The following is a 26902-nucleotide window of genomic DNA, read 5'->3' on the forward strand; positions in this document are numbered from 1 at the left end:
GTCGAGCGGTGTTCATTCATCCGTTGTCGCAGCGTCTGCATAGTTTCCCCAATGTACCCAGACGAGGACTCAGATCCTGCACAAGCCAGTTGGCGGGGGTATTCAAAGACATCTTTAACCTCTCTTTACAACAATCTGAGGTCCCTATCTGCTTCAAGAAGACGAACATCATCCCGATACCAAAGAAAAACCAGGCAGTGTGCCCTAATGAGATCCATCATTATGAAGTGCTTCGAAAGGTTAGTCATGGCATGAAGATGTGCGGGTTAGGTTGATCGGCCATGCTAAATTGACCCTAGTGTCGGGGGACACGCAGAGTAAATGCGTGGGGAATAGGGCCTGGGTGGGATTGTGGTGGGTACAGACTCGATGGGCCAAATGGCTTCCTTCTGTACTGTAGGGATTCTATGATTCTATGAATCAATTCCAGCCTCCCAGATTGCTTGGATCCACTACAGTTTGCCTACTGCCGCAACAGGTCCATAGCAGACGTCATCTCCCTAGCCCTGCATTCAACCCTAGAACACCTAGATAACAAAGACACCTATGTCAGACTCCTATTTATTGACTACAGCTCAGCCTTCAACACTATTATTCCTCCGAAACTCATCTCCAAATTCTGTGGGCTAGGGCTCAGCTCTTCCCTCTGCGACTGCAGTCAGACCACAATCAGTAAGGATAGACAACAACACCTCTTCCACGATCATCCTCAACACCGGTGCCCACAAGGCTGTGTTCTCCTTATACACCTATGACTGTGTGGGCAAATTTCCCTCGATTTTCAAGTTTGTTGATGGCACCACCGTAGTGGGTTGGATCTCAAACAATGACGAAATAGAGTACAGGAAAGAGAGAATTTGGTGAACTGGTGTGGCTACAAAAACCTCTCCTTCAATTTCAACAAAACGAAGGAGATAGTCATCGACTTCAGAAAACATAGTGGAGGACATGCCCCTGTCTACATAAATGGGGACAAAGTAGAAATGGTCGAGAGTTTCAAGTTTTTAGGTGTCCAGATCACCAACAACCTGTCCTGGTCCCTCCATATCGACACTTTAGTTAAGAAAGCCCACCAACGCCACTACTTTCTCAGAAGACTAAGGAAATTTGGTGGGCCCAATTCTCCCATCCCGACGCGCACGTTTTTTGGCACGTCGGGTTGGGAGATGCACGTGTCGGCCATTTTGCAGGATTCGTGCATGCATTCCCGATGCATGCGTGTCTCCCACAGCCAGAGAGCAGGCGCAGTCGAGACCACGCTGGAAACTGGCAGGAAGACAGGTTCTGGACAGAGTGGATAGTCAGATGATCTTTCCTAGGGTAGTAAAGTCAAGTACTAGGGGACATAGGTTTAAGATGGGTGGGAAAAAGTTTAGAGGAGATATGCAAGGTAAGTTTTTTTACACAAAGGGGGGTGAATGTCTGGAATGTGTTGTCTGGGGTGGCGGTGGGAGCAGGTATGATAGCAGCATTTAAGGGGCAACTAGGATGGGAATGGAAGGATATGGACTCCGTAAGTGCATGCAGTTTTAGTTTAGGCAGGCATAATGATTGGCGCAGGCTTGGAAGGCCACAAGGCCTGTTCCTATGCTGTACTTTTCTTTGTAAGAGATTTAAATCTGTTTTTAATTTTATTTAAATGTCATTATCGGGCCTGGGACTTAATTCTCCGGGCCCGATAGCATCTCCCACCCTGCCAAGAGTATTTCACTCCGGCAGGGCTTAGAGTAGCTCCCCACTTGCGGGAAACTAGTGGGAGACCCCGCCGGAGTAAGGGGGGGGGGGCAATTGGGGCCTTTCGGGGTTGGGCGGCAAGGGGGTGGTGCCCCCTGGGCATAGGCACCCTGGCATTGCCAGCCTGTGCCCCCTGGCACTGCCCAAGGGGCAAAACGCCCATGCCCAGGGGGCACCTTGGCACTACCCACTGGGCATTAGGCAGTGCCAAGGGGGCAGGACCTAGGGGGAGGAGCTAAGAGGATGGGGCCTATTGTGAATGGGGCAATCGGTGGGGGTGAGGGGTCCTGCTGCCACTCTGCTGATAGGATCGGTCGGGGCTGGAGGGGGTCAGCGATCAGGCCGGGCTTGGGGTGGGGGAGGTCGGGTGTCTGCCGGGGGAGTCGCGGGGGGGGGGAATGGCTTTGCGGGCCGCGATCGGGCCGTGAGGGTGTTGTGAGGGGCAACAATGCAAGGGTCCCGAGCTGACCAGTGATCGAGTTGGCCAGAAACTGCAGTCTGACAGTTTGGGGCCACTGTGCATGTGCTGAGGCCCAGAACTATCAGACTCTGGCGTGAATACGCCCCGCCCCCGAACTTTTAGTGACATTCACGATTATGACTTCTGCTTTGCACAGAGTGTGGGAGATTCGAGTCTGAAGTTGCACTGAAAAAATAATTGTGCATCACTCCATTCTTCTCGCCAATTCAGCACTTTGAATTTTTTTGGGAGAATCGGGCCCAGCATGTCCGCTACGACTCTCTCCAACCTTTACAGATACAACATAAAATGCATCCTTTCTGGTTGTATCACAGCTTGAATACAGGAGTTGGGGTATCTTGTTGAAGTTGTAGAAGACATTGGTAAGGCCACATTTGGAATACTGTGTACAGTTATGGTCACTCATTTATGGAAAAGATATTATTAAACTAGAAAGAGTGCAGAAAAGATTTACTAGGATACTACCAGGACTTGATGGTTTGCTTATCTATAGATAGGTGCACTGTCTGTGACATACCTGTCACTGGGCCAAAGCTCACCGTTGCACTGGGCCCTGGTCGCTATCACCCTGATGTCTTGAGGCCTCACTGCATAGGCTTTAAGGAGAGGCTGGATAGACTAGGACTTTTTTCCCTGGAACGTTGGAGGCTTAGGGTGATCTTATAGAGGTCTATAAATTAATGAGGGGCATAAATAAGGTAGATAGATAGTCAACATCTTTTCCTAAAGGTAGGGGAATCTAAAACTAGCAGGCATAGGTTTAAGGTGAGAGGGGAGAGATACAAAAGGGTCCAAAGGGGCAATTTATTTCACACAGAGGGTGGTAAGTGTCTGAATGAGCTGCGAGAGGTAATAGTAGAGGCACGGTAGATGGTACAAGTTTGACTTTTAAAAAGCATTTAGACAGTTACCTGGGTAAGATTGGTGTGGAGGGATATGGGCCAAACGTGAGCAATTGGGACTAGTTTAGTGGTAAAAACTGGGTGGCATGGCCAAGTTGGGCCGAAGGGCCTGTTTCCATGCTGTAAACCTCTATGACTCTATGACACAGCCTGCAGCAGCTATAAACAGTCTACACCGTTTTTTTCAATGGCTGAGAACTCAAGATTGGGTGTGAAAATGGGAGTTTTCACGCTAGCTGGACACTGAGAATCATTCTCGTAAAATTCCGCCCCAAATCTCCAATCTTCCAGGTAAATGGTCATGGCAGATAGAGCTCATATAGTAAGTCTTTCTAAGCTGCCAAGGCCTCTTAATAGAGGCTGGAGGGTAATGAAGCAAGCTGAATAGTTTTTGAGGGAATGTTCTCGCACAAGGCTGTCATTGCTCCAGTCAAAGAGCAATGTCGCTATCCACAGTCTTGTATGAGCAGGGAGAACATTAATTCTGGTCCTCCAGGATGCTGTTCTCCTGGAAGAGGTGTGGTGGCGATCCCATATCTAGACAGAAGCCAGGTACAGGGCTTAGCACTGGATTGATGGTTCAGAGATGGAGAGAATTCTAAAAAGAATATGTTCAGTAAACTAGTGAGGATTAGGTTGGCACAAGACCAGGAGGAATAATGGCCTATGCAGTGGGGCCTCAATACATCAGGGTGATGGCGACCAGGACGCAGTGCAACGGCGAGCTTTGGCCCAGCGACAGGTATATCGCAGACAGTGCACCTATCCATAGATAAGCGAAAAACAATGTCGGGGTGTCTTAAGATGTTCCAGAATGTGGTTTCTCACATCTGTCAGCTTCTGCATGAGGACCTGTAGCTGCAAGGACTTGGAGGCAATCCCATGTCGGTGGCATTAAAGGTCACCACAATGTTAAAGTTGTTTGCCAGTGGTTCCTTCCAGGAATCCTCTGGGGATCTATGTGACAGCTCCCAGTCAGTGACAAACAAGTACACCTGGGAGGTGACAGATGTTCAGGAGAGCACACCAATTTGTCCAAGTCCATCTGAATCCCAAAAGCAAGAGAGTTGGGTTTTGCAGCAATTGCAAGTTTCCCACAAATGCAAGGAGCTATTGACTGCACATGTGGCCTGGAGAGCTCCCTGACAACAGCCAGTCATATTTACCAATAGGAAAGGTTTCCACTCTTTGCATGTGCTGCTGGTATGTAATCACAGAACATAGAAACAAGTAGTAGGAGTAGCATATTCAGCCCCTCAAGTCTGTTCTGCTATTTAATAAGATCATGGTTGATCTGATAGTAACCTCAAAACTGCATTTTTAAAAATTCATTTACAGGATGTAGGTATCACTGGCTAGTATTTGTCTATCCCTAGTTGCCCTTCAGAAGATGGTGGTCAGTTGCTTTCTTGAACAACTACAATCCCTGAGGTGTGGGTATATCCACAGTGCTATTAGGGGGGAAATCCACGATTTTGACCCAGTGACAGTGAAGAAAGTGTGATATATTTCCAAGTGAGGATGGTGAGTGATTTGAAGGGGAACCTTGAGGTGGTGGTGTTTCCGGGTATCTGCTGCTATTGTTCTTCTGGATGGTAGTTGTCATGGGAGTGGAAGGTGCTGTCTAAGGAACCTTAGTGAGTTTCTGAAGTTCATCTTGTAGATGTTACACATGGCTACCACTGTTTGTCACTGGTGGAGGGATTGAATGTTTGCAGACGGAGTAGCAATTAAGTGGGTGCTTTGTCCTGGATGGTGTCAAGCTTCTTAAGTGTTGTTGGAGCTGCACTCATTCAGGTAAGTGAAGAGTATCCATTACATTACTGACTTGTGTTTTATAGATGGTAGGCAAGCTGTCAGGGGTCAGGAGGTTAGTTACTCGCCCTAGGATTCCTAGCCTTTGACCAGCTATGGTCGCCACAGTATTTATATGGCTAGCCCAATTCAGTTTCTGGTCAATGGCAACACCCATTAATTCATTCATGCGACATGGGTGTCACCAGCTGGCCAGCATTTACTGCCAATTCCTAGTTGCCCTTGAGAAGGTGGTCGTGAGCTGCCTTCTTGAATTGCTGCAGTCCATGTGCTGTGGGTTGACCCACAATGCCATTAGGGGAGAAATTCCAGGATTTCGACCCAGCGACTGCAAAGGAAGGGTGATATATTTCCAAGTCAGGACGGTGAGTGGTTTGGAGGGGAACGTGCAGGTGGTGATATTCCCATGTATCTGCTGCCCTTGTCCTTTCTAGATGGAAGTGATCATGGGTTTGGACGGTGCTGTCTAAGGATCTTTGGTGAATTGCTGCAGTGCCTCTTGTAGATAGTACACACTGCTGCACTGGTGGTGGAGGGAGTGGATGTTTGGGGATGTAGTGCCAATAAAGCGGGCTGCTTTGTCCTGGATAGTGTCAAGCTTCTTGAGTTATCATCATTACAGCAGAAAAGAAAGGCTTGGACAGTTGTCTCTCCAGCTACCTCAGAAAGATTCTTGGCTTTCGTAAAGACCTTCCTTAATTTCAATGCCAAAAACGTTAAAACCTGTTCATATGCAAATCTACGCCTCGCATCCATTGACTCTGTCTACACTTCCCGCTGCCTCAGCAAAGCAGCCAGCAAAATTAAAGACCCCACGCACCCCGGACATTCTCTCTGTCACCTTCTTCCTTCAGGAAAAAGATACAAAAGTCTGAGGTCACGTCAACTGATTCAAAACAGCTTCTTCCCTGCTGCTGTCAGACTTTTGAATGGAATTACCTTGCATTAAGTTTATCTTTCTCTATACCCTAGCTATGACTGTAACACTGCATTCTGCACTCTCTCGTTTCCTTCTCTATGAACGGTATGTTTTTGTCTGTATTGCGTCCAAGAAACAATACTTTTCACTACATGTTAATGCATGTGACAAAAATAAATCAAATCAAATCAACCATACACCTTGGAACTGTTTTATTCTGAAATCTTATTATTTTTATGTCTTTTGTGTGCAACATGTCTTCGAAGAATTGCAGGGCTTTATATTTTACTAGGACAGGTTAAATAGGAGTTGGGATAGAGTTTCAAACAGGAAACCTGGAAGTCTGGGTTTTCATACATACTGTGGAGTTTTAACTCCCAGCTGGAAGTTGGCTTAATGACAGGCTTGGCTTTCATTTGGACAGGGAGCACTCTTGAGTAGGCTGCATGAACATGCAGGTCCAATTCCAGATCCTGGTGTCAGGTAGTGGGAAGCAGCTGTGATTCCCAGTCCTAGGATTTTTCAGTGGTTGGAAGAACTTGGGCTGGTTGGAAATGTGGTGGCAGAATTTAGGTTGCTTCTTACTCACAAGCATCAATGTAAAGGCGCAAATTCTCACAAAGTTGTTCTCGTCTTACTTCCGCTGCCAAGTTTTCCAAGGCCTGGGAACCCAGTCTCATTAACATATTTAAAATGCCAACTCAACTCTTTGGAGTGGGTTGGCTATCCACCTAGTCCGACTGCTGTAAAATCCAGAAGCTGGCAAGTTGAGCTGGCTCCCCAATGTGCTCGGAAATTTTTTCCAATTTAAACCTCACCTGGACATGCCCATGTTAAAATTCTCCAAACAATTCCTAAGATTTCTCATGAAAACCAAATATAATAAAGGACTATATTGGTTCAAATAAAAGTGTAAACTTCAATTTGAGTTTTCTTTCGAAGTAGTTTTGTAGAGTGTGTGGTGGGAGGTTGATGTTCAAAATGTATTTAATGTTTTACAGTATAAGGCTGTCAGTACTTAAATGAATAGTACATGCACTTAATTTATAGGGTCTATCTATCACCAGTTTCTGAAAGTACTTATGAGCATCTAATGTAAATACAGTGCACAATGAGACTGATATCCATCATTTGGTCTATTTAAGGCACAAATCACACAAACTGCTCTGATAAATCTGAACAGCAGTGAGTAGTAATAAATTCTGAAGAATTATATCTGTGGTGTTAAATAAATATGATATCAATTAAAATTTCAGAGAAAATTATTTTGGTTCAAGTCAATGTTTGCTTGTGTATGTAATTTCATTCAGCACACCCAATTCCCTATGATAAATTACCTTCCATCCTGAAATAGCTATGTTGAGGGTCAACTGCTGAGCTTTGCCATTAAATTAATCTTTAGAATAACATTTCTTGTGTCTATCATATACATTGAGGCTGTTGACTATTGAGCTGGTGTTCTATTTTCTTTCCCCTCATTGGTTAAGTGTTTATGCTTTCGTTATTTTTCTTGTCCTGTTTGTTATTTTCTACTTCAATTATTCCATAGTTATGTTCTACAAAATATGAAAGCTTCCAGACTGCTGAAAAAAACAACTGATTCACTGAATTCCTCAAGATAGGAAGTCTGCCTCCCCTTCTTGGCCTGACCTCAATATGATTCCAGTTCCATACCACGTGCTTGATCTTAATGCCCTTTGTGGAAGGCTAGCCAATACCAATGAAGTACAATAGCAAGAAAAAAAATTACACCGCCTGGCAGTAACAACCCAGCATTTCATTCTGAAAAGGCTAAGGCAATCAACCCTACAAAATTCTTCTTGCTAACATATGGGCATTTACCCCCAATCTGGGAAACCTGTCCCAGACTCAAATAGTTATTTCACAGAATCACATCTATCAGTAAATTTCTCATACTCTTTCATCTGCACTGCTATGTATGGCCTGTTGCACTGGCAGGATAGACCCATCAAAGGTAGTAGCATGTTCTTGATAGTCCTCTGCATTGATTCTCTACTTCTCAAAATGCACTCAGATCAAATAAAGTCAAGAAAACCTTCTGCTGGTCAGCAACTACCTGCACCATCAACTGATGAATCAATACTTTTCCACATTGAATAGGGCGGCACGGTAGCACAGTGGTTAGCACTGCTGCTTCACAGCTCCAGGGACCTGGGTTCGATTCCCGGCTTGGGTCACTGTCTGTGTGGAGTTTGCACATTCTCCTCGTGTCTGCGTGGGTTTCCTCCGGGTGCTCCGGTTTCCTCCCACAGTCCAAAGATGTGCGGGTTAGGTTGATTGGCCATGCTAAAAATTGCCCTTAGTGTCCTGAGATGCATAGGTTAGAGGGATTAATGGGTAAATCTGTCGGGATATGGGGGTAGGGCCTGGGTGGGATTGTGGTCGGTGCAGACTCGATGGGCCGAATGGCCTTTCTGTACTGTAGGGATTCTATGATGTATTCTATGATCATTTGGAGGAGGCTCTTGAGGGAAGCACAGGCATAGAATGCATTCTGGGTAGGGTATTTCAAAATGCTTGACCAAGCATCATTTGCCAAGACTACCACTGATGAAGTTGGCCAATAAGAAAGCTGATAGCAACTCACTATGTAGGTAGTGTCAAGTAACTTTTCAGAGTCTATTGGATCATTCATAGTTGACTTCTTGTTAAAAATTAAAACACCTCTGCACAACACTGAACACAATAAACCAAAATCACAGTAGGACCATGTATATTGGGTCGAATTTTCCCAAAAGATTCGAGGCGAGATTTTCTGTCTTCCTGACAGCACATTTCTCAGGGGCAGGAGTAGCGCGCCATTGGCTGGCAGCAGCATTTTCTGCTCCCACCGTTATCAACGGAATTTCCCATTGATTCCACCGTAGGCCGTTGGGAAACCTTGTAGCAGGGGTGCACCGTTGACGGGAGCAGACGATCCCGCCGGTGTGAAGAGTTGGAAGATTTCATCCTCAAAGTGTCATAAAAGTCTAAAATCAGAAGTGTTCCACACCGGTCTTTTGGGTGAGTTTGGTACTGCAACCTTCTGGCACTCTGACAGTTTTTCTGACAGCTGGGAGCTTTGCGCCAGTGGGGAGGGGCCTAGGTATGCCGGGGAAGCCGGCTGCAGGGTGCCCCGACCTATTAGAGAATTTAGTGACTTCCTCCCACTAACCCCTCCAATCATCAGCAGCATTGTCATCCCCACACCAACACGGGTCCCTGGTATCGGGGCATCAGGACCTGGTGGATCCCCTGACATACCCCCTACCCCTGTCATAATTCCCTCCACAACTCACCACAGCACCCATTCTGCCCAAACCCCTCCTTGCATAGCCCCACAACATGATCGCCCCCTTGCATAGACCTCCCCCCCCCTGACAACCACCCCCCCCTTTGTAGAAATCACCCTTGCATAAGCCCCCGAATCATCGTGCAATGCCATGCTCCTGACCACCCGGAGACTTCAATGGTCTCCGATACCCCCTGGTGCCTGGTTCCTGCTACTACAGACCAGTAGTGATTCTCGCCAGCGTGACGTCTTGCCAATGAGAGGGGAAGCATCCGCGGGGGGATGCCAAAGGAGCTGTCCCGGTCTTATTAATAGTATTTAAATTTAGTCAATCCTATGCAAATAGGCGTGGCACCCTTTCTGGGTGAAAAGCCGTTCTCACCAGTAAAAAACGGCCAGGAAGATACAAAATCAATTAATGCCCGGCGCAAATCGGATTTGTCCCCCCATATGCTGGATGGAGTTTTCTCAAAAAAAGAGTGTAGAACGGGCGAGAAAATGGTAGGTTTTCTTGCCAGTTTTTTCAGCAGTTAAGTAATGGGAATTTATGGCACTCTGTGCAATACAGAAGCCGTAATGTGATTCTCACCTGGGGGGGGGGGGAAGGGAAGAATCTCAGACCTGAGAAGCTGGCTGCTGAGCTCTGGGGGTGCCATTGCGCAGGTGCCCCCATCTCCCAGTATATAGTGTACGCTGTTCACTAATGATCTTCAGGGAAGGAAACCTGCCGTCCTTACCTGGTCTGGCCTACATGAGATTCCAGAGCCACAGTAATATGGTTGACTCTCAACTGCCCTCTGAACAAGGGCAGCTAGGGATCGGCAATAAATGCTGGCCAGCAGCGATGCCCATGTCCCATGAATGAATTAAAAAAACAGTGTAGACAGTATACTGAGAGATCTGTGGTTCTCCCCAATCACCACCCCCACGGTCAGCACCCCCCCCCCCCCTACGGACTTACCACCCTGCCTTGCCGTCAAGCCCTGCCCATCAGACCCCACCCCCTTTGCACTGCCAGGGTGCCAGGCTGGCAATGCCAGGGTGCCAAGATGGAACTGCCCCAAGGGTACTGCCCAGCCCTGGCCCCAGGCAGGGCTTTAATAGCCTCTGGTCGCACCATCTGGGGATCATCTGTAATCCTCGCTGGTGAGGACCTTGACCGGCGTGAGGACTAAGGTAAATGAGCCAGGACATTTGCGTCCAGGACTCATTATCATTAATATCTAAATCAGCCTTGTGCCCTCCATGGGCAAAAGGGGCCGGATTGAGAGTCGAGAAGTTGGGCGCAAACCCAGGGGGCGATTCTCCCAAAAAATTCTGTGCCGAATTCACGTGAAAACTGGAGTAACCCCCGCCGATTTTTCTGGGGTGATTTTCAGAATGAATTTCCCACACTCTAAGCATTGCAGAGTGCCCTAGCGAGATTCACACTGAAAATCAGTGGGTGGAGCCTATCCCCACCCAAGAGAGCAGTAGCATAGTGCTGAGCAGGCTACAGTGCAAGCGCCGATTGTCAGAGCGGAGATCGGTGTATGTCAGCCCCATGACCCCGCATCACTGTCCCTCCAACCCCCCCATCCTCCGATCACTGGCCTCCTGGATCTCTCCAGGCAAGCCCCAATGACCTCCACTTCTCTCCCTCTGCCTGCAATCCTTATGCAGAGTGGCAGCAGGAGCCACCCCCACCGATTGCTCCCTCGATAGGCCCCGCCCCACAATTGGCCTCTCTAATTCCGCACAGAGCTGATTACATGGAAAATCTTCATCTGGAAGACGCATAGAGGCCATGGCGCCCAGCGGGGAGCCTCCTAAGCAGCCTCCGCTGAAAAGCACCTCTACACCCCCGACCCCCTGCTTTTTTGCCTCTTGCCCTATCTTCCTGGCTTGCCACGCCAGTCATTCGGCATGGCGAGCCAGTAGATCACACCCATCATGTATATAATATACTTAAAGGAATAACATATGTATTGATTGGACAAGCAAACTAAACAGTAAAACTACAACATGAAGCACAATGGTAGATCAGTACTTGTCTGCTGACCTAAATCTGATTTACCCACCAATTATCATAAAGACTAACCCCATCTCTGTGTAACCTGGAGAACAACTTAATAGCACATGGAAGAAACAAGAGTGGGGTTGTGTGGACAGAGTAGTTAGGTACTCGGCCAGGTTAAGACACATGGGTATGGCATTTCAATTGCAGCATAAACTAGAAACCTTCTAGAAAAACGTCCCGATATTCATCAAACTGTTTACTTAAAATAAATCACTATAATAGTTTTTTAAATTCAATTTGATTATTGGTCCCATGTGAAAGAGAACATAAGAATATGTATATAATATATAAGGAATAGGAACAAATTTAGACTTTACGACCCCTTGAGCCTGCTCCACCTTTCAATAAGATAGTGACTGATCTTCTACCTCAACTATAGTTTCCTGCCCCATCCCTCGGTGTTCTTAGTGTCCTAAAATCAACTAATTTTGAACATATAAGAAGCAGCAATTTTACTCTATCAGACCTGTGTGCATTCAGATGGTTTATTTATTTTAAAAATCATTTCATTTCAATGATCCTCAGAAATCCCAATACTCCCTTCCATGCCTCCTCTTTTTACCTGCTGAAAAAGTTCCCCACTAAAGTAGATTTCTTTTCGCACATAGGTGTCATTTTAAATTGCTGGGAATAATTGAAACATTTTCTGATTTTAGTTACCCTCCTTTTTCTTTGGTATCTTGAGGGCCTCCCTAGATTCCTCATTTTCACTCTTGGCATAATGCCCTGGCTCCAGCTGTCATTTTTATGGGGTGATATTTTTTGCCTATTGGTATCCCATGTTCTCAAAACTTGGGAGGCAGGGCTTTTATTAGTTTGATGCCTGACACTTGAAAGACCGAAGGGAGCTGACTATCATATATAATACAGAACAAAGCTGTCATTATGCCGGAAGAACCAGCCAGTTTTCCCTTGAATGCAAGCACGAAACGGCATCCATAAATAGCAGTGCAAATCTCTACACTTTTGAGTGCAAACTGTGTCTGTAAGGTGCCGACAATAACACAACATCAAAGAGACAAGTTTGATTTGGAGCTCAACTAATATGCTTATTTTGACTTTCCTTCAGGGAATGTTGCTGGACTCAGCTAAGTTGCTCAGAGATAAAGAATACTAGATGAAGAAAAAGAAGCTGGAATACTTCCCTTCCAGTAGCATAGAAGCTCAGTTCATAAGGAATCAAAGTTGGATTCTATTAAGAGTTTTGTAAGCCTCACTGCCCATTGCCCCAGAAAAATCAAGGAAAATAAATGATTGTTACTTGGTTAAAAAATGCTTTTGACACCAGTTAGCAAAAATGTGCGAAATTGTACTCAAAATATATTTTTCAAAACAGTTCCAGAAGTTTAGGTTTGGCACAAATACCTTGGGTTCAGCATCATCAATCACTTCCTTAAGGAGTTTGGGCATTTTACTTTTGTGGGAGTTGACTCACATTGCCCTTTAAAGTAAAATAGAATCCTCTTACAATCTGGGCCAGATATTTGTGTCTTTCACAATTGTATCCTTTCAATTTTTATGCTGAGCTAACAAATGAGTAAAAGTTTGTTTTGAATTTTCAGGCTGTTTTGTTCTGCAACATAGTGAGACAGTGAACTATATTGCAGTGAATCTTAACACATCTGTTGTTTCAGCACAACGTTTATTCACATATTGGTTCAAAATAAAAAGAACTGATCCCATTTTGATGGACTGTTTTCATAACTTAAACAGAACCGTGGCTCTGTATCCTGGACAGAACAACGACTGCTGCAGTCTCTTTCTTTCTTTCACATGGCCTGTGCAACATTTAATTTACAAAAGTTCAACAATTGACTTTCTGGTGTCTGTATTCCAATTTGCATCAATTTATGATGCAGCTCCCTGATTTAGAAATGATTGGGATCTAAATGAGTAATTACGTTCAGGTGGGAATTTAAAGTCAGTTAAGATTGTTTGGGAGGTTACAGAGTGAGTCCAGCCTGGGTGATATACTTCCATTTCTTGTAAGAAGCTGCAGGTTGGATTAAGAAATGACAAGTTTTTTTTGGTACCTTTCGGTATTTTATTCCTAATCAAAAAAGCCAATTCAAATCAAGTTCAATCATAGTCCCCACATGAGGGACAAACAAAATCCAAACTGACAAAACAAGACCTTGCATCCCACCTTGGGCTCAGTGAAAACAAGGTTCAAGCTGACAGGATGAGGCAATGCACCTCCTCCCGGGCTTGATCTAACACTTCATCTTAGTCAAAAGGCTGAGATGGCTTTCTGTGCTTCAAAAGTCCTTCATGAGTACCAAGATTTCAAAGCAGAACTTCTGATAGCCCATTCAGAGTCTCTGTACCAAATACAGCAAATTTCTATCTTTGGTAAGGATATCAAGAGACAAACAGTAAATAAAAACACCCATCAGTCTGTAAATCTTGTTAAGATTTACACCTTTGAAAACAACAGCTCTGTCATAATCCAGAGTTAATATTCAAGTTTATTCTTAGAGTACACAACAAAAGTAAATTTACAGGTTACAGGAGTTTTTTTAACCAGCTTTAAAATTGGCAAAAGCTTCACAATGGAAAGATGTGTTGGATTATCGTTTTAATTATTATGATTCGATAAAAGCAAAAATGTTCAACACAATGTTGAATTAGGAACAAAATTTGTTAGCTTCCTCAAAGAAATGCATATTTTATGATTTTTGGAATCCGATGATGTTTCCAATAAATGTCTTTTTTCACCAAATGATTACAAAATCATTAATACATTGTTCGTTACTTCAATTTGAGAATATGGTGATCAGGCATAAGTGTAGACTGCTTTTAAGTACTGCCAACAGAATTCAAATGTCTGTTTTTATATCTATTTCTGGGCCCTGCACACAGCTTTTAATCAATGTATTATACATCAAATTGATAATCTTAACTTCTAATTATTCAAATACATTAAATATTCATAGATAACAGTCCAAATTTTTACATTTTCTTGACTTTCTTCTCCATTAATTATTATGCCTGGAAGCTTTTCAGAGGAGAAGCAGCCATCAGCTTGACTGAACTTGACAAGCTGGCACGGCCCAATTACACTGCTGCTCCAAAGAGCTTTGATGTAGTGGAAACGAAAAGAGATAGGGGCAAATTGTACAGCACATTATGTTAATGACTTGATTTAATACAAGCACTAAACTTTATGTAGACTGTTAAGGAAGATGCTAACACTAATTACGCCACTTTGGTGAGGAAAGGAGGGGACAAGCATTTCATTCTGACAAAGTGCAGCTCATAAATGTTGTAAATGAAATGAAGTAATCTGTGTTTAATTATACATCACAGGCAGCAAAAAAAGACAGGATCTATAGTGAAGTATGGTCTAGAAAACCTGTTGGATTTATTTTTTGATCAAAACATCTAAGAAATAGCTCTGAAGTGTGTGTGATATGCTGGTGGTATAATACTATAATTGGCAAGCTGCTTTAATTACAACACTTAACATGAAAACATACTTGCATTTAAAATACAATTCAGTATGCATTGCAAATTGCCATGTAATTGCAGATCTGCTGAGTTACTGTGTAATTAGAAGATCTGCTGGGTTCTACACCTTAAGCATTCCTGAAAATTTATATTTTTCATTATCTTGCAGTCAACAGGAGAACATGGTTTTTAATCCTATAATTACACTTACTATCTGACAGAATTTCACCTTTCAGTCTCCCACCCTCTTCACTCGACTAAAAGTAGTTTGTTTTTATTATAAAAATACATTTTTAGTATCCATTTCAGCTCTATATAAATTACATTTGCGGAGTAAATTTAAAATTCAAAACAAATAAGGGTTACTATTCTTATTTAATTTTCTATTTTCTTATGGATAGATTAAGACGTTACAATTGTAAGCACATGTCCAATTCCTATTCGAAACAATACAGGTATAGTAACATATCATAGGCTTTTACTTTGCTATGAAGTCAGTAATTCCTCACTTTAAAATGTCATAAATTTAGATATTTTAGTGCACTGAACATGTAATTAAATATCCTATGGATTCTTCTAGTTAAAAAGGCATCTGTGCCACTATTTGAAATTGGTGGTGACATTTTTATACCCCTCTGGAGACAGAGAAGTCGAGTGACAGCCAATCACCCATGGGCAATTGCTTAATGTAGCTGGTCACATAATGAGATGTTAGACGTACTTTACTTAAGGACTGGATGGGGATTGAAAGCCAATCAGGAATGGTTATTGACTAAAGTGGCTCGTTATATTACCTAATGCTAAAAATGCAGGACATGCAAGCGGCTAGAACATCATTGAAAAGGAATGGTTCAAATGACCTTCTGCACTTAGCCTTGATAAATGAATCAATCAGCTGTTTTCAATAAAGACAACAAGCTTAGGTAGAGATACATTCTGTAACTGATAGCTCAATAAGCCATTAATGTATACAGAGAGCATCAGAGGTCATTTTTTGCAAGACCTTTTCAATGATACTTTTCCAATTCAGCTATGAAATGCAGCACTTCCCGCGGTAAAAATTTCCTTTTAGCTAGTACAGACCATTATTAACTGTCAAATGCAGGAACGTTGAGAGAACCATACCCATAATCAGCTCAACTTTTGATCGAAGAAAATTTAGTAGGAAGTGCTCACTTGTCAAAATAAAAAAAAGTTTCTAATTTATTTTTAAAATATAACCACGAACATTGTTACTTTTCAAAAATAAGTCTGCACATATTTATAGCAGCAAACCCATTTCACAAGCAACAATGGAATTTGAACTAAAGAAAAATCAGGGGGGTGTTTCTCCCAAAACAAATTCTAAGGGCCCGATTTCACCATTGCGTTGTGCCCATTTTCGGGTGCGAAAACTTGGTAAAGTCAGGCATGGGGTGATTAGCATGATAAACGCCCGCGTCTGCACAGATGCCCATTTTACCGAGGCCCGAAAATGGCTGCGATCTGAACCGTGCCTGAAACAGGCGCGACGTCAATTTAAGTGCATTTGCATGCATTTAAATTGACTTAATGAGCTGGACGCCCAAACTTACTGGCATTTCTCCCTTTACCATTGTGTTCACCCGTCCAGATTTGGCACGAAACAGATGTGCTCAGCAAAGGTCTGTTTCAGGTGCTGCAGCATCTGAAGAGATAAGTTCAGAGATTCCAACGGCTCTCTAACTCAGAGTGGTGGTGGGGGGAGAGGGACGGGTGGATCAGGTCATTCTCTGGTGGGAGGGGAGGGAGGAGGAGGCAGGTCAGATGTATCTCTGGTTTGGGGGTGGGGGAACGGAGGGGGAGAGAGGAGGAGGAGCCAGATCGCTCTCTGGTGGGGGAAGTGGGGGGAGGGGAGATGGGGGGGGGAGGGGAGGAGGGGGGGGAGGGGAGGAGGGGGGGAGGGGAGGAGGGGAAGCCAGATCGCTCTCTGGTGGGGAGGGAGAAGGAGGGTCAGATCGTTCTCTGGTGGAGGGGGGGGGGGGGGAAGAGGAGGGAGGCTAGATGGTTCTCTGGTTGGGGGGTGGCAGGGGGGTCCGCTGCCACTCTGCAGGTGATCAGTGGGGGGAATGGGGGGCAGGGGGTCGCGATCGGTCTGGGTAGGTGGGGGGGTGGGTGGATAAGGGGGGCAGTTGTATTTTGGGGGTGGGGCGATATCTGTGGGGGCCATTGCTCCCGGGCTGCTTTATCAGCTTTTTGCGGCCGGGAGTGATGTGACAGGGGAACGTTTAAAAAATTTTTTTTTACTGCGCATGTGCAGTTGAAGGCTCCGATTGGAGCAGCAGCGTTTCAGGTGCGATAAGCCCCACCCACAACGCAATTCAGACTCATGACTTTTTTTTCAGGCTAAGTGCGTACGGGGGTGCCTGAGAACAGGTTTACAAGTTGGATCTGAATTGCACCCAGATTCAGCACTCAGGGGGCGATTTTACCATTTTGAGTCTAAGTGTCAAATATGCGTAAAACCTGGAGTAAATCCCGCTGTTTTTTTCAGTGGGAGTTTCAAAATGAATCTCCCACACTCTGAAATTCAGTGGGCAGGGCCTATTCCTGCTGGAGGGGCTGGCAACATAGCGCTGAGCGGGCCACTGCGCATGCGTCAATTCGTCAGCGCCGAGGTCAGGCATGCACAGTGGCCCCACACTGCCAGCCTCCTGATCGCTGGCCAGCTTGATTGCTGGCCAGCCTCGCAACCCCGCATTGCTGCCCCTCCAATCCTGCCACGGCCCAATTAACATAAGAACATAAGAAATAGGAGCAGGAGTAGGCCATCTGGCCCTTCGAGCCTGCCCCGCCATTCAACAAGATCATGGTTGATCTGAAGCGAATCAGTTCCACTTACCTGTGAACCCTGAACATGTCCGGGCCAGTCTCTATCTTCGCACCACCCCCCCCACCACCCCCCCCTACTCCCCACAGCCCCAATCTCCTGGTCTTCCCCCCCCCCCCCCGTAGTGCGGAACCCCCTCCCCACAGTCCTGACCCCTCCCCTAGAGCCCCGAACCCCCAGCAGGCTGACCCCCCCCACCCCCATGGCCAGCCTTGATAGTTGGCCTCCCTCTCTCTGTCACTCAGCCCAAACACAGTAAGAAGTTTAACAACACCAGGTTAAAGTCCAACAGGTTTATTTGGTAGCAAAAGCCACACAAGCTTTCGGAGCTCTTAGCCCCTTCTTCAGGTGAGTGGGAATTTTGTTCACAAACAGAGCTTATAAAGACACAGACTCAATTTACATGAATAATGGTTGGAATGCGAATACTTACAACTAATCAAGTCTTTAAGAAACAAAACAATGGGAGTGGAGAGAGCATCAAGACAGGCTAAAAAGATGTGTATTGTCTCCAGACAAGACAGCCAGTGAAACTCTGCAGGTCCACGCAACTGTGGGAGTTACAAATAGTGTGACATGAACCCAATATCCCGGTTGAGGCCGTCCTCGTGTGTGCGGAACTTGGCTATCAGTTTCTGCTCAGCGACTCTGCGCTGTCGTGTGTCGCGAAGGCCGCCTTGGAGAACGCTTACCCGAATATCAGAGGCCGAATGCCCGTGACCGCTGAAGTGCTCCCCAACAGGAAGAGAACAGTCTTGCCTGGTGATTGTCGAGCGGTGTTCATTCATCCGTTGTCGCAGCGTCTGCATAGTTTCCCCAATGTACCATGCCTCGGGACATCCTTTCTTGCAGCGTATCAAGTAGATAACGTTGGCCGAATTGCAAGAGTATGTACCGTGTACCTGGTGGATGGTGTTCTCACGTGAGATGATGGCATCTGTGTCGATGAACCGGCACGTCTTGCAGAGGTTGCTGTGGCAGGGTTGTGTGGTGTCATGGTCACTGTTCTCCTGAAGCCACTCCTGAAGTCCTGCTGCCACTCAGCCCAAATGCAGAGTGGCAGCAGGACCCCCCCATCCTCACCTGATCTCACCCGCAGAGGCCCTGCCCCATCAGGTCCCACCCCTTGGCACTGCCTGCGGCCTGGTGGGCAGTGCCATGATTCCTCCTCAGCAGTGCCAGGGGACCAGGCTGGCACTGAAAATGGACAGCTATACTAAACCCCGCTGGAGTGAACCACTCCTGGACGGGGAGGAGAGGCTAGCAGGCCCGGAGAATTCAGTCTCAGGCCCACTAATGCTATTTAAAACATATTTAAATTAGAATCTGCATATGTTATGCAGCTCCGTGTCGATTTCTGGCATGGAGCTGCAGAAATCCAGCTGCTGGAGACTCGTGGAGGCCGAGGTGCCCAGCTACAAAAGCAATGCAGTGGGCTGAGAGAATCGATTCCCCAATGATTTTGTAATATTGATTGCCATGATTGACAATTGACAGCCATCAAACATTCTATTACTTTTAATCCAACCTTTTGATTCAACACCACTCAGATTAATTAACAGAAATGTCACTGCAAAGTTAAACGTATGATATGTTTTGTGATTATATCATTCCTGAACGCCAAGGTAGAATTCTCCTTTTATTTCTAAAGCAGATGCTGATTGTTGAAATAAAGGAGGATGGCAACAATGGGTGCACAGCCATTCCAAATAAGAAACAACTTTTCTTGAGTCTTTCAATTAAATCAAGTTTTTGATTGTTTGCCTTGCATTTTGACGTCATTATTTTTCCTTTCACCTGTCATTTTGTGTAATCCACTTTTATTCTTTTTTCACTCATTGCTTCCCTTGACTAGCAATAAAAACTTAAAAAGGTTCAGTCATTTGATGTCAAATGATCAGTACTGTACATCTTTCTCAATCATTATATTGCCTTGCATTAACATTACATTCCACAGCTTCCAGGATCAAATTTCAAACCTTAAAAGAAATAGACAAACCTGCTTTCTATGTGTTGACAGCTGGCCCGGGACAATACAGTCATCACTATCTGTTATTGATTCCTCAACATCATCGTCAACTAAGTAAGAAAGAAATTTACTGTGAAAAACAATAGACTGATGATCTTTCAGATGTTTATAGTAGGAACAGATGGCTATACAATATTGTGATTAGAAATATAATCACCCAGTTAAATAACTTCATATAAAATTATGACTAAAGTAAATGACTGTTACTTTATGACTATATTTAAAGAACATGCAAAAACATGGATGGTAGTTAAGTACTTCAGTAAATCACAATAGATTTACAAACCACTTTTAGGTTTTGCATACCTGCCCAAAAAATGCCTCAGAAGTTAATAGCTGTAGTAGACAGCAGCTTTTATTGCAGCCTATGATACAATTGACTACATAAAGGCAAAAGCCACAATAGTCAACATATATGAAGCATACATTAAAACACAATCATAGTAATTACACACACACACAAGAACACACGGTTATCACTTTATCTTGCTCCCGAGAGCAGAAAAATTAACAATGAAACAATGAAATTGTTACATAATTTAGAAAAAAAATATTGTACTCTCCCCAAACTTTTCCAGCCAAAAAACCCTTTTGATCTTCCAAGCGTACTGAAAGAAACCCTGAGAAACATTATATTGAAAAGCTAAACAACAAAAAATAATTATTTTGCACAATAGGTACAGACATACAAAAACAAACTTAAAAGATGTTTCTATGTCTTAAATTTATTATAATAAAATGTTCTGTATTCAACAAATACTTCCAAGCCTTACCTTATTTTACCATTTTTAATTTGAGCACACACTCCCTCACCCATACCCACCCTCACCCACAGCTACCCACACCCTCACCCCCTCAACCTCACCCTCCTCACCCACAGCCATCCACACCGACACCCACCCCTCAATCTCACCCTCATACTCACTCACACCCCATTCTCACTCACATACTCACATCCTCTCACACTCACCATCTCACCCTTACCGCCATGCTCACTCTCATCCACAGTGTCACTCATGCTGTCACCCACACACTCACTTTCACACAATCACTAATGACCACGAAGGGCATGGGGATCATAATTGATCTCCATGTGGGCTTTATCGAATACTAACTGCCCTTTTGAGTGAATGAGGGCAGCACGGTGGCACAGTGGTTAGCATTGTTGCCTCACAGCGTCAGAGACCTGGATTCGATTCCCAGCTTGGGCCACTGTCTGTGTGGAGTTTGCACTTTCGGTGTCTTTGTGGGTTTCCTCCGGGTGCTCCGGGTTCCTCCCATGTCCGAAAGACGTGCTGGTTAGGTTCAGTGGCCATACTAAATTCTCCCTCAGTGTACCCGAACAGGCGTCGGAGTGTGGCGACTCGGGGATTTTCACAGTAACTTCATTGCCGTGTTAATGTAAGCCTACTTGCGACACAAATAAATAAACTTTAAAAACCCCTGGGCAACCTGTCACCGAATTTCTGGTCAGGTTACAAAAATTAGCAGAACATTACAAATTCAGACTGCCTCTAAACAAAATATCCTGAGACAGATTGGTAAGCGAAGGTAAGTCAATCTCTGTGGGGACTTAAACTAACAGTCAATCGGGTTTCCAAATTTGATATCGCATATGCATCCAAGAATCTTATGGATGCCGAGCGGAGGTATTCTCAGATCAAGAAAGAAGGTTTGGTGTGAAAAAGTTCCATCGATATGTCTTTGGCAGATTTTTCATAATAGTTACTGATCACAAATCCTTATTGGAACTTTGTAAAGAAGATAATTCCCCCTATTGCCTTTGCCCGGAAATAGTATTGGGCCTTATTACTTGTGGCTTATGAGTACCTTGTAGAGCACCACCCTGGAACCTGGATAGTCAACGTGAATGCACTGAGTCGCCTCCTGTTGCCCACAAGTCTGGCTCCTCTACCAGCATTAGAAGAAGTCATGATGGCCCTAAATTCTTGGGAGACTCTGCCAGTGTCCGCAAGGCCTGGCCACAAAAGAATCCAATCTTGTCTAAAGTAAGGCATATAATCCTACATGGTAGATTCCGAGAAAAACTCTTGGAAGAAATGAAACCCTATTTGACTGAAAAAGACGAGCTCAGTGCTGAGGATGGGATCATTCTCTGGGGGTCCCAAGTAGTTGTCCCTCATCCAGGAAGACGTCTGATATTAACGGAACTACATAATACCAGCCTAGGGTATCAAAGATGAAAATGCTGGCTAGGAGCTATGTCTGGTGGCCTGGCTTCGACTCAGACATCACGGACTTGGTGAAGCAGTGCAACCTATGCCAAGAAAATCAAAAACTCTATCCGTCAGCCTCCCCACATCCATGGGAGTGACCTGGCAGGCTATGGATGTATATGTACGTGGACTTTGCTGGGTCCTTTATGGGTTCCATGTTTTTAATTATGACAGATGCATACTCCCAAGTGGTTGGAGGTACACCAAATGGGGCCCCACGACCTCTCATACTATGAATTAGGAATTATGACGAAGTTTCTGCATGCACAGAATATCAAAAGTCCTCGTTTCTGATAATGGCATGCACTTTACTGGCAGTCAATTCCAGAACTTTGTGCTCTCCTATCTGACACGTCTGAACAGCACCCTATCTCCCATCATCTAATGGACTGGTGGAACAGATGGTGTAAACTTTAAAAAATGGCATGAGAAAACAACCAGCAGCATCCATGGAGACCACATTGGCATGATTTTTGTTTGACGATAGGACTACGCTTCACACAACAACAGCAATAACCCCAGCAGAACGTCTAATGGGATAGTGGCTTCATACAAGATTGTACCTACTATTCTCAAACCTGGTGCAGTCCCAACAAGAAAACCAGAAAAAGAATCACAATTCTGCAAGGGCAGAAAGAGCGTTTAAAGTAAGTGATTTGGTTCACGTAAGGAACTTCAGAGTTGGGTCCCTGGGATTATTATGAAGAAAACAGGATCAGTATCTTGCCAGGCTAAAATCCAGGGCAAAATTGTAAAAAAAAATACCTGGACCATCTCCAGACGCCAATGACACAGACACCGACACCGAGATGGAACCAAAGGAAGCGGACATCTTAGCTGAAGCGACGCTCCCTCAGGAAACTAAGGTTCCCCATTTGACTCACAAAGCCAGATCTAGCCCCGCCTTTGATAGACCTCAGACCGAACGCTAAACGGTCACTGCAGAGGTACTGAGGGAAAAACGGACCTAATTGGGGAGGGCGGGTGGGGTGGGGGAGACATGTTAAGATAGCCACGAAAGGCATTGGCGGGGGGGGGGGGGTCATCAATCGATCTCCCCATATGCTTCGTAGAGTAGAAGCTCCCTTACTGAGCAAGCAGAGGCTTGCCTAATGGGAAGTGAGCAGCGCGGGTGGGGTTAAAATCTGTTGCTTCAACTCATACCAGTATTCTGTAGGTCCTCAGGTATTGACTTGCATGCTGTAAGCTGCGGATGTGGCTCTTTGTTGTGTTATCATTGAAGGGCTTTTGATGATGGAAGACTGGCCTTGGCAGAATTATTACACACCCGAATATCACTCACGCTGTCAGCCACACACTCTCACCCACACACACTCTCATCCCCACTCACACTGTCACTCCCACTCTCAGCTGCACTCTCTCCCCACTCCCTCACTCTCCCTACCCTCTTCCCATGCCCCAGCCTCAGTTCCTCTCAGACTCCTGCTACTTTGGCTCTTCTCAGGCCCCCATGGCCCTGGCCCTATTTGGCACCCCTGCCTCCCTTAGGGCCGGTCTATAATATTCCCCACTCTGGGAGAGCACAAGTAATGCTGTACATCACTGGAGCAATAGCTCGTTCTGAAGGAAATCACTTTGCTTCTAATTATTGTTTATAACATCCAATTTCAGACTGTCTCATGGCTCCTCCATTGGAAAAGATAATAGATTGTAACACTTGGCTGATATCTCCTGGGTGATAGCCATTAACAAATGTCATTTCCAGATTAGAATTTTTTTCATTATTAATTATGGGGTGGCACGGTGGCACAATGGTTAGCACTGCTGCCTTACAGCGCCAGGGACCCAGGTTCGATTCCCGGCTTGGGTCACTGTCTGTGCGGAGTTTGCACGTTCTCGCCGTGTCCGTGTGGCTTTCCTCCAGGTGCTCCGGTTTTCTCCCGGAGTCCAAAGATGTGCGGGTTAGGTGGATTGGCCATGCTAAAAAAATTGCCCCTTAGTGTCAGGAGGACAAGCTAGGGTAAAATGCATGGGGTTATGGGGATAGGGTCTGGGTGGGATTGTGGTTGGTGCAGACTTGATGGGCCGAATGGCCTCCTTCTGCACTGTAGGATTCTATGATTCTATGATAATTAGAATGTGGACAACACAACCAGGATTCATTGTCCATCATTAGATATCAGAGGTTTGATGCAACTGAGCAGCCACTTGAAGCAACTTAGCTGTCAATCCATTGGTTTAGGACTATAGAGTCACTTATAAGCCAGAATGTTAAAAATGGCAGGTTTCCCTTCCTTGCAGGTGTACCACAAGAAAGCAGTAATTATTTGCTCAAAAATGTTATAGTGTTACACAAGGCCTTTTTGTAGTTAGGCAGTTATACTGTATTGTTTACCTCATATCAAAGTTTCATTTGGATGAAGAATCTTTATTTTCCCTATTTACCCACGTACAGATTAAGCTATTTTTCATATTTTCCCCTCAGAATTCCTCTTTTTGTTTGCAGTTATCAAATCTAAATATGAGCAAAACCTTAGCTTTCATCTTTCCATATCACAATTTGTATAATGATTTCTTCTTCAAATGTATCAATAACTTAACTAGTTTCAGAATTGTACGCAAATTTAGCGCAGCTCTAATCACATAAAACGGTCTTGAGACAAGTCAGTAATAAAGAATATTCACCAGATAAGATAATGGGGAAAAAATGATTCTTTACCTTGATAAACCAGCTCCTTCCAGAGATCCTGTGGTTTCTCTCTTATCATGTACTCATTTTCACCAGTTTAATCACCCATGGGAAAGTTTCACATCGGTGCTCCAAGATCCCCAAAACAGAAGTTATAAATCTCCAAATTACCTCTCTATCTGTACCTTTGAACCTTGGCCCGATAATAATCAGAAATCCATTTCCTCCCAGACTATAGTACAGAATCATTGTGCCTCTTGAAATGTTTGAGCATCTCATCTCATTTTTATTTTATCAAAAATTTCAAACCTGGCAAGGCGCAAGTTCTTTATTTCTAGTTTTCCAGCTCTTTTATGAATGTGTTAAACAACTCACAACCAGCTATATTTGTTAGCAGTCTGCTCCACAAATCCACCACTCTGGAGGAAAATCAATTCATTATTAATCTGCGACTTGTTGTGAATTGATGATTTAAAACCCATGCCTTCTAGTTGTTGCTATGTCCAAACTCACATAACTCGTAACAAAAATGCCAAATCCACTGATCCCAAAAAAACTTGGAGTATATATGCTATGAAAGAATTTCTTTACATCTGCTCTATTACAATGTACATCACCGAGACAATTTTATGAAATCTTGTAAATAAGATTAATAAATTAAAGTACCAACCTTCGCCAGGTTCTGTTTCATCTAGTTTTTCAGTTCCTTCTGAAATAACTGAAGCTGGTTCTGCTGAAGGTACTGAGCTCTCCTCTTCACTTTCTGAAGTCTGTCCATTTTCCACCTCTATGTCTGTCACAACCTGTGTATTTAAAACATGGTATTTAAGGCAGTTGTTTTTTTACAAGAACATGATTTTATTGTACAGAGCGCTAGCTGCGGAGAGTGGAGCTTGGGAGTTGAGATAAGTGTGAAAGTTTAGGAGAATAAATCTTAATGTTTTTTATTCATTCATGGGATGTGGGTGTCGCTGGCTGGGCCAGCATTTATTGCCCATCACTAATTGGTCTTGAACTGAGTGGCTTGCTAGGCCATTTCAGAGGGCAGTTAAGAATCAACCACATCACTCTGGGTCTGGAGTCACATGTAGGCCAGACTGGGTAAGGACAACAGATTTTCTTCCCTAAAGGACATTAGTAAGCCAGATGGGTTTTTACAACTATGAACAATGGTTTCATGGTCATCATTAGACTTTTAACTCCAGATTTTTATTGAATTCAAATTCCAAAATTCGCGTGGTGGGATTCGAACCCAGTGACTATGCCAATGCCTCCCCTAATCTCTTGCCTTCTTAAAATCTGGTACAAATTGCTGGTAGTTCCTTGGTAAGACCAACTGTTCAGTTGGGTTAATTTGAAGGGTAGGCATTTACACATCTTTCAGATTTAAGGAGAGTTAAACCATGCTCGCCTAAGTGAGAGAAGCTGCTGTAGCTTAGGTAATTAATTGGGGCAATCAGTTAAATAAACTGGTTAAGACTTATTCCTGAAACAGGAGAGGCAAAGAGTATAAAAACAAGGCCTAAAGTGCAACCAGTTCTAAAACAAAGTGCACCTCAACATCAAATTTCTATGGAATTCTTGTAAAGCAGGAAGGTGGCTGAACTCGGATCAATGACAAAAGCTAATATAACTGGTAGTAATCTTCCAAAAATCCTTATGCTTTGGAAAAATGTCAGAGGATTAGAAAACTGCCAATGTAACACCCTGATTCAGAAAGGGAGGGAGATAACAAACAGGTAACTAACTATAGGCTAGTTAGCTTAACAATTTAATTGAGAACATGTTAAGAGTCCATTATAAAGGATGCAATAGTAGAGCATTTAGAAATGCATAATATAATCAAGCAGGCTCAGCATGGCTTCACGAAGGGGAAATCATGCCCAACAAATTTATTCGAATTCTTTGAGGTGGTAATGAGCAGCAGAGATAAGGGGAACCAGTAGATGTAATATACTTGGAATTTCAAAAAGCAATTGATAAGGTACCGCACCAAGCTAACATGCAAGTTCAGCAGGTAATAGGGAAGGCAAATTGAATGTTGGCCTTCATTTCAAAGGGAATGGAGTATAAAAATAGGGAAGTCTTGCTAAAACTATACAAGGCCTAGCTGGACCGCACCTGGAATATTGTGAATGGTTTTGATCCCCTTATCGAAGGAAAGATATGCTGGCATTGGCCGCAGTCCAGATGAGGTTCACTAGGTTGATCCGGGTATGGAGGGATTGAGAAAAGGTTGAGCAGGTCGGAACTGTACTCACTGGAGTTTAGAAGAGTGAGAGACAACTTTAATGAGACATATAGGATTCTCGAGTCTTGACAGGGTAAATGATGAGGTTATTTCCCCTTGTGGGAGAGTCTAGGGCCAGAGGGCATAATCTCAGAGTAAGGGGTCACCTATTTAAGACAGAGATGAGGAAGAATTTCTTCTCTCAGAGGGTAGTGAATCTGTGGAATTCTTTACTGAAAAGGGCTGTGGAGGCTGG

General features: G+C 44.3%; 1 protein-coding gene across 1 annotated transcript in view; it reads right to left on the minus strand.

Moving 5' to 3' along the window:
* Nucleotides 1–26902, minus strand: part of rpgrip1l (RPGRIP1 like) — a 213131-nt gene that overhangs the window by 42966 nt on the left and 143263 nt on the right. Inside the window, exons 21-22 of the mRNA XM_078210885.1 lie at nucleotides 25087–25219; nucleotides 19500–19579 (exon numbers count right to left, since the gene is read on the minus strand). Of these exons, the coding sequence (XP_078067011.1) occupies nucleotides 19500–19579; nucleotides 25087–25219 (213 nt within the window). The remainder of the gene's footprint in view (nucleotides 1–19499; nucleotides 19580–25086; nucleotides 25220–26902) is intronic.

This window comes from Mustelus asterias, chromosome 4 (assembly GCF_964213995.1).
Source record: "Mustelus asterias chromosome 4, sMusAst1.hap1.1, whole genome shotgun sequence".
Lineage (NCBI taxonomy): Eukaryota > Metazoa > Chordata > Chondrichthyes > Carcharhiniformes > Triakidae > Mustelus > Mustelus asterias.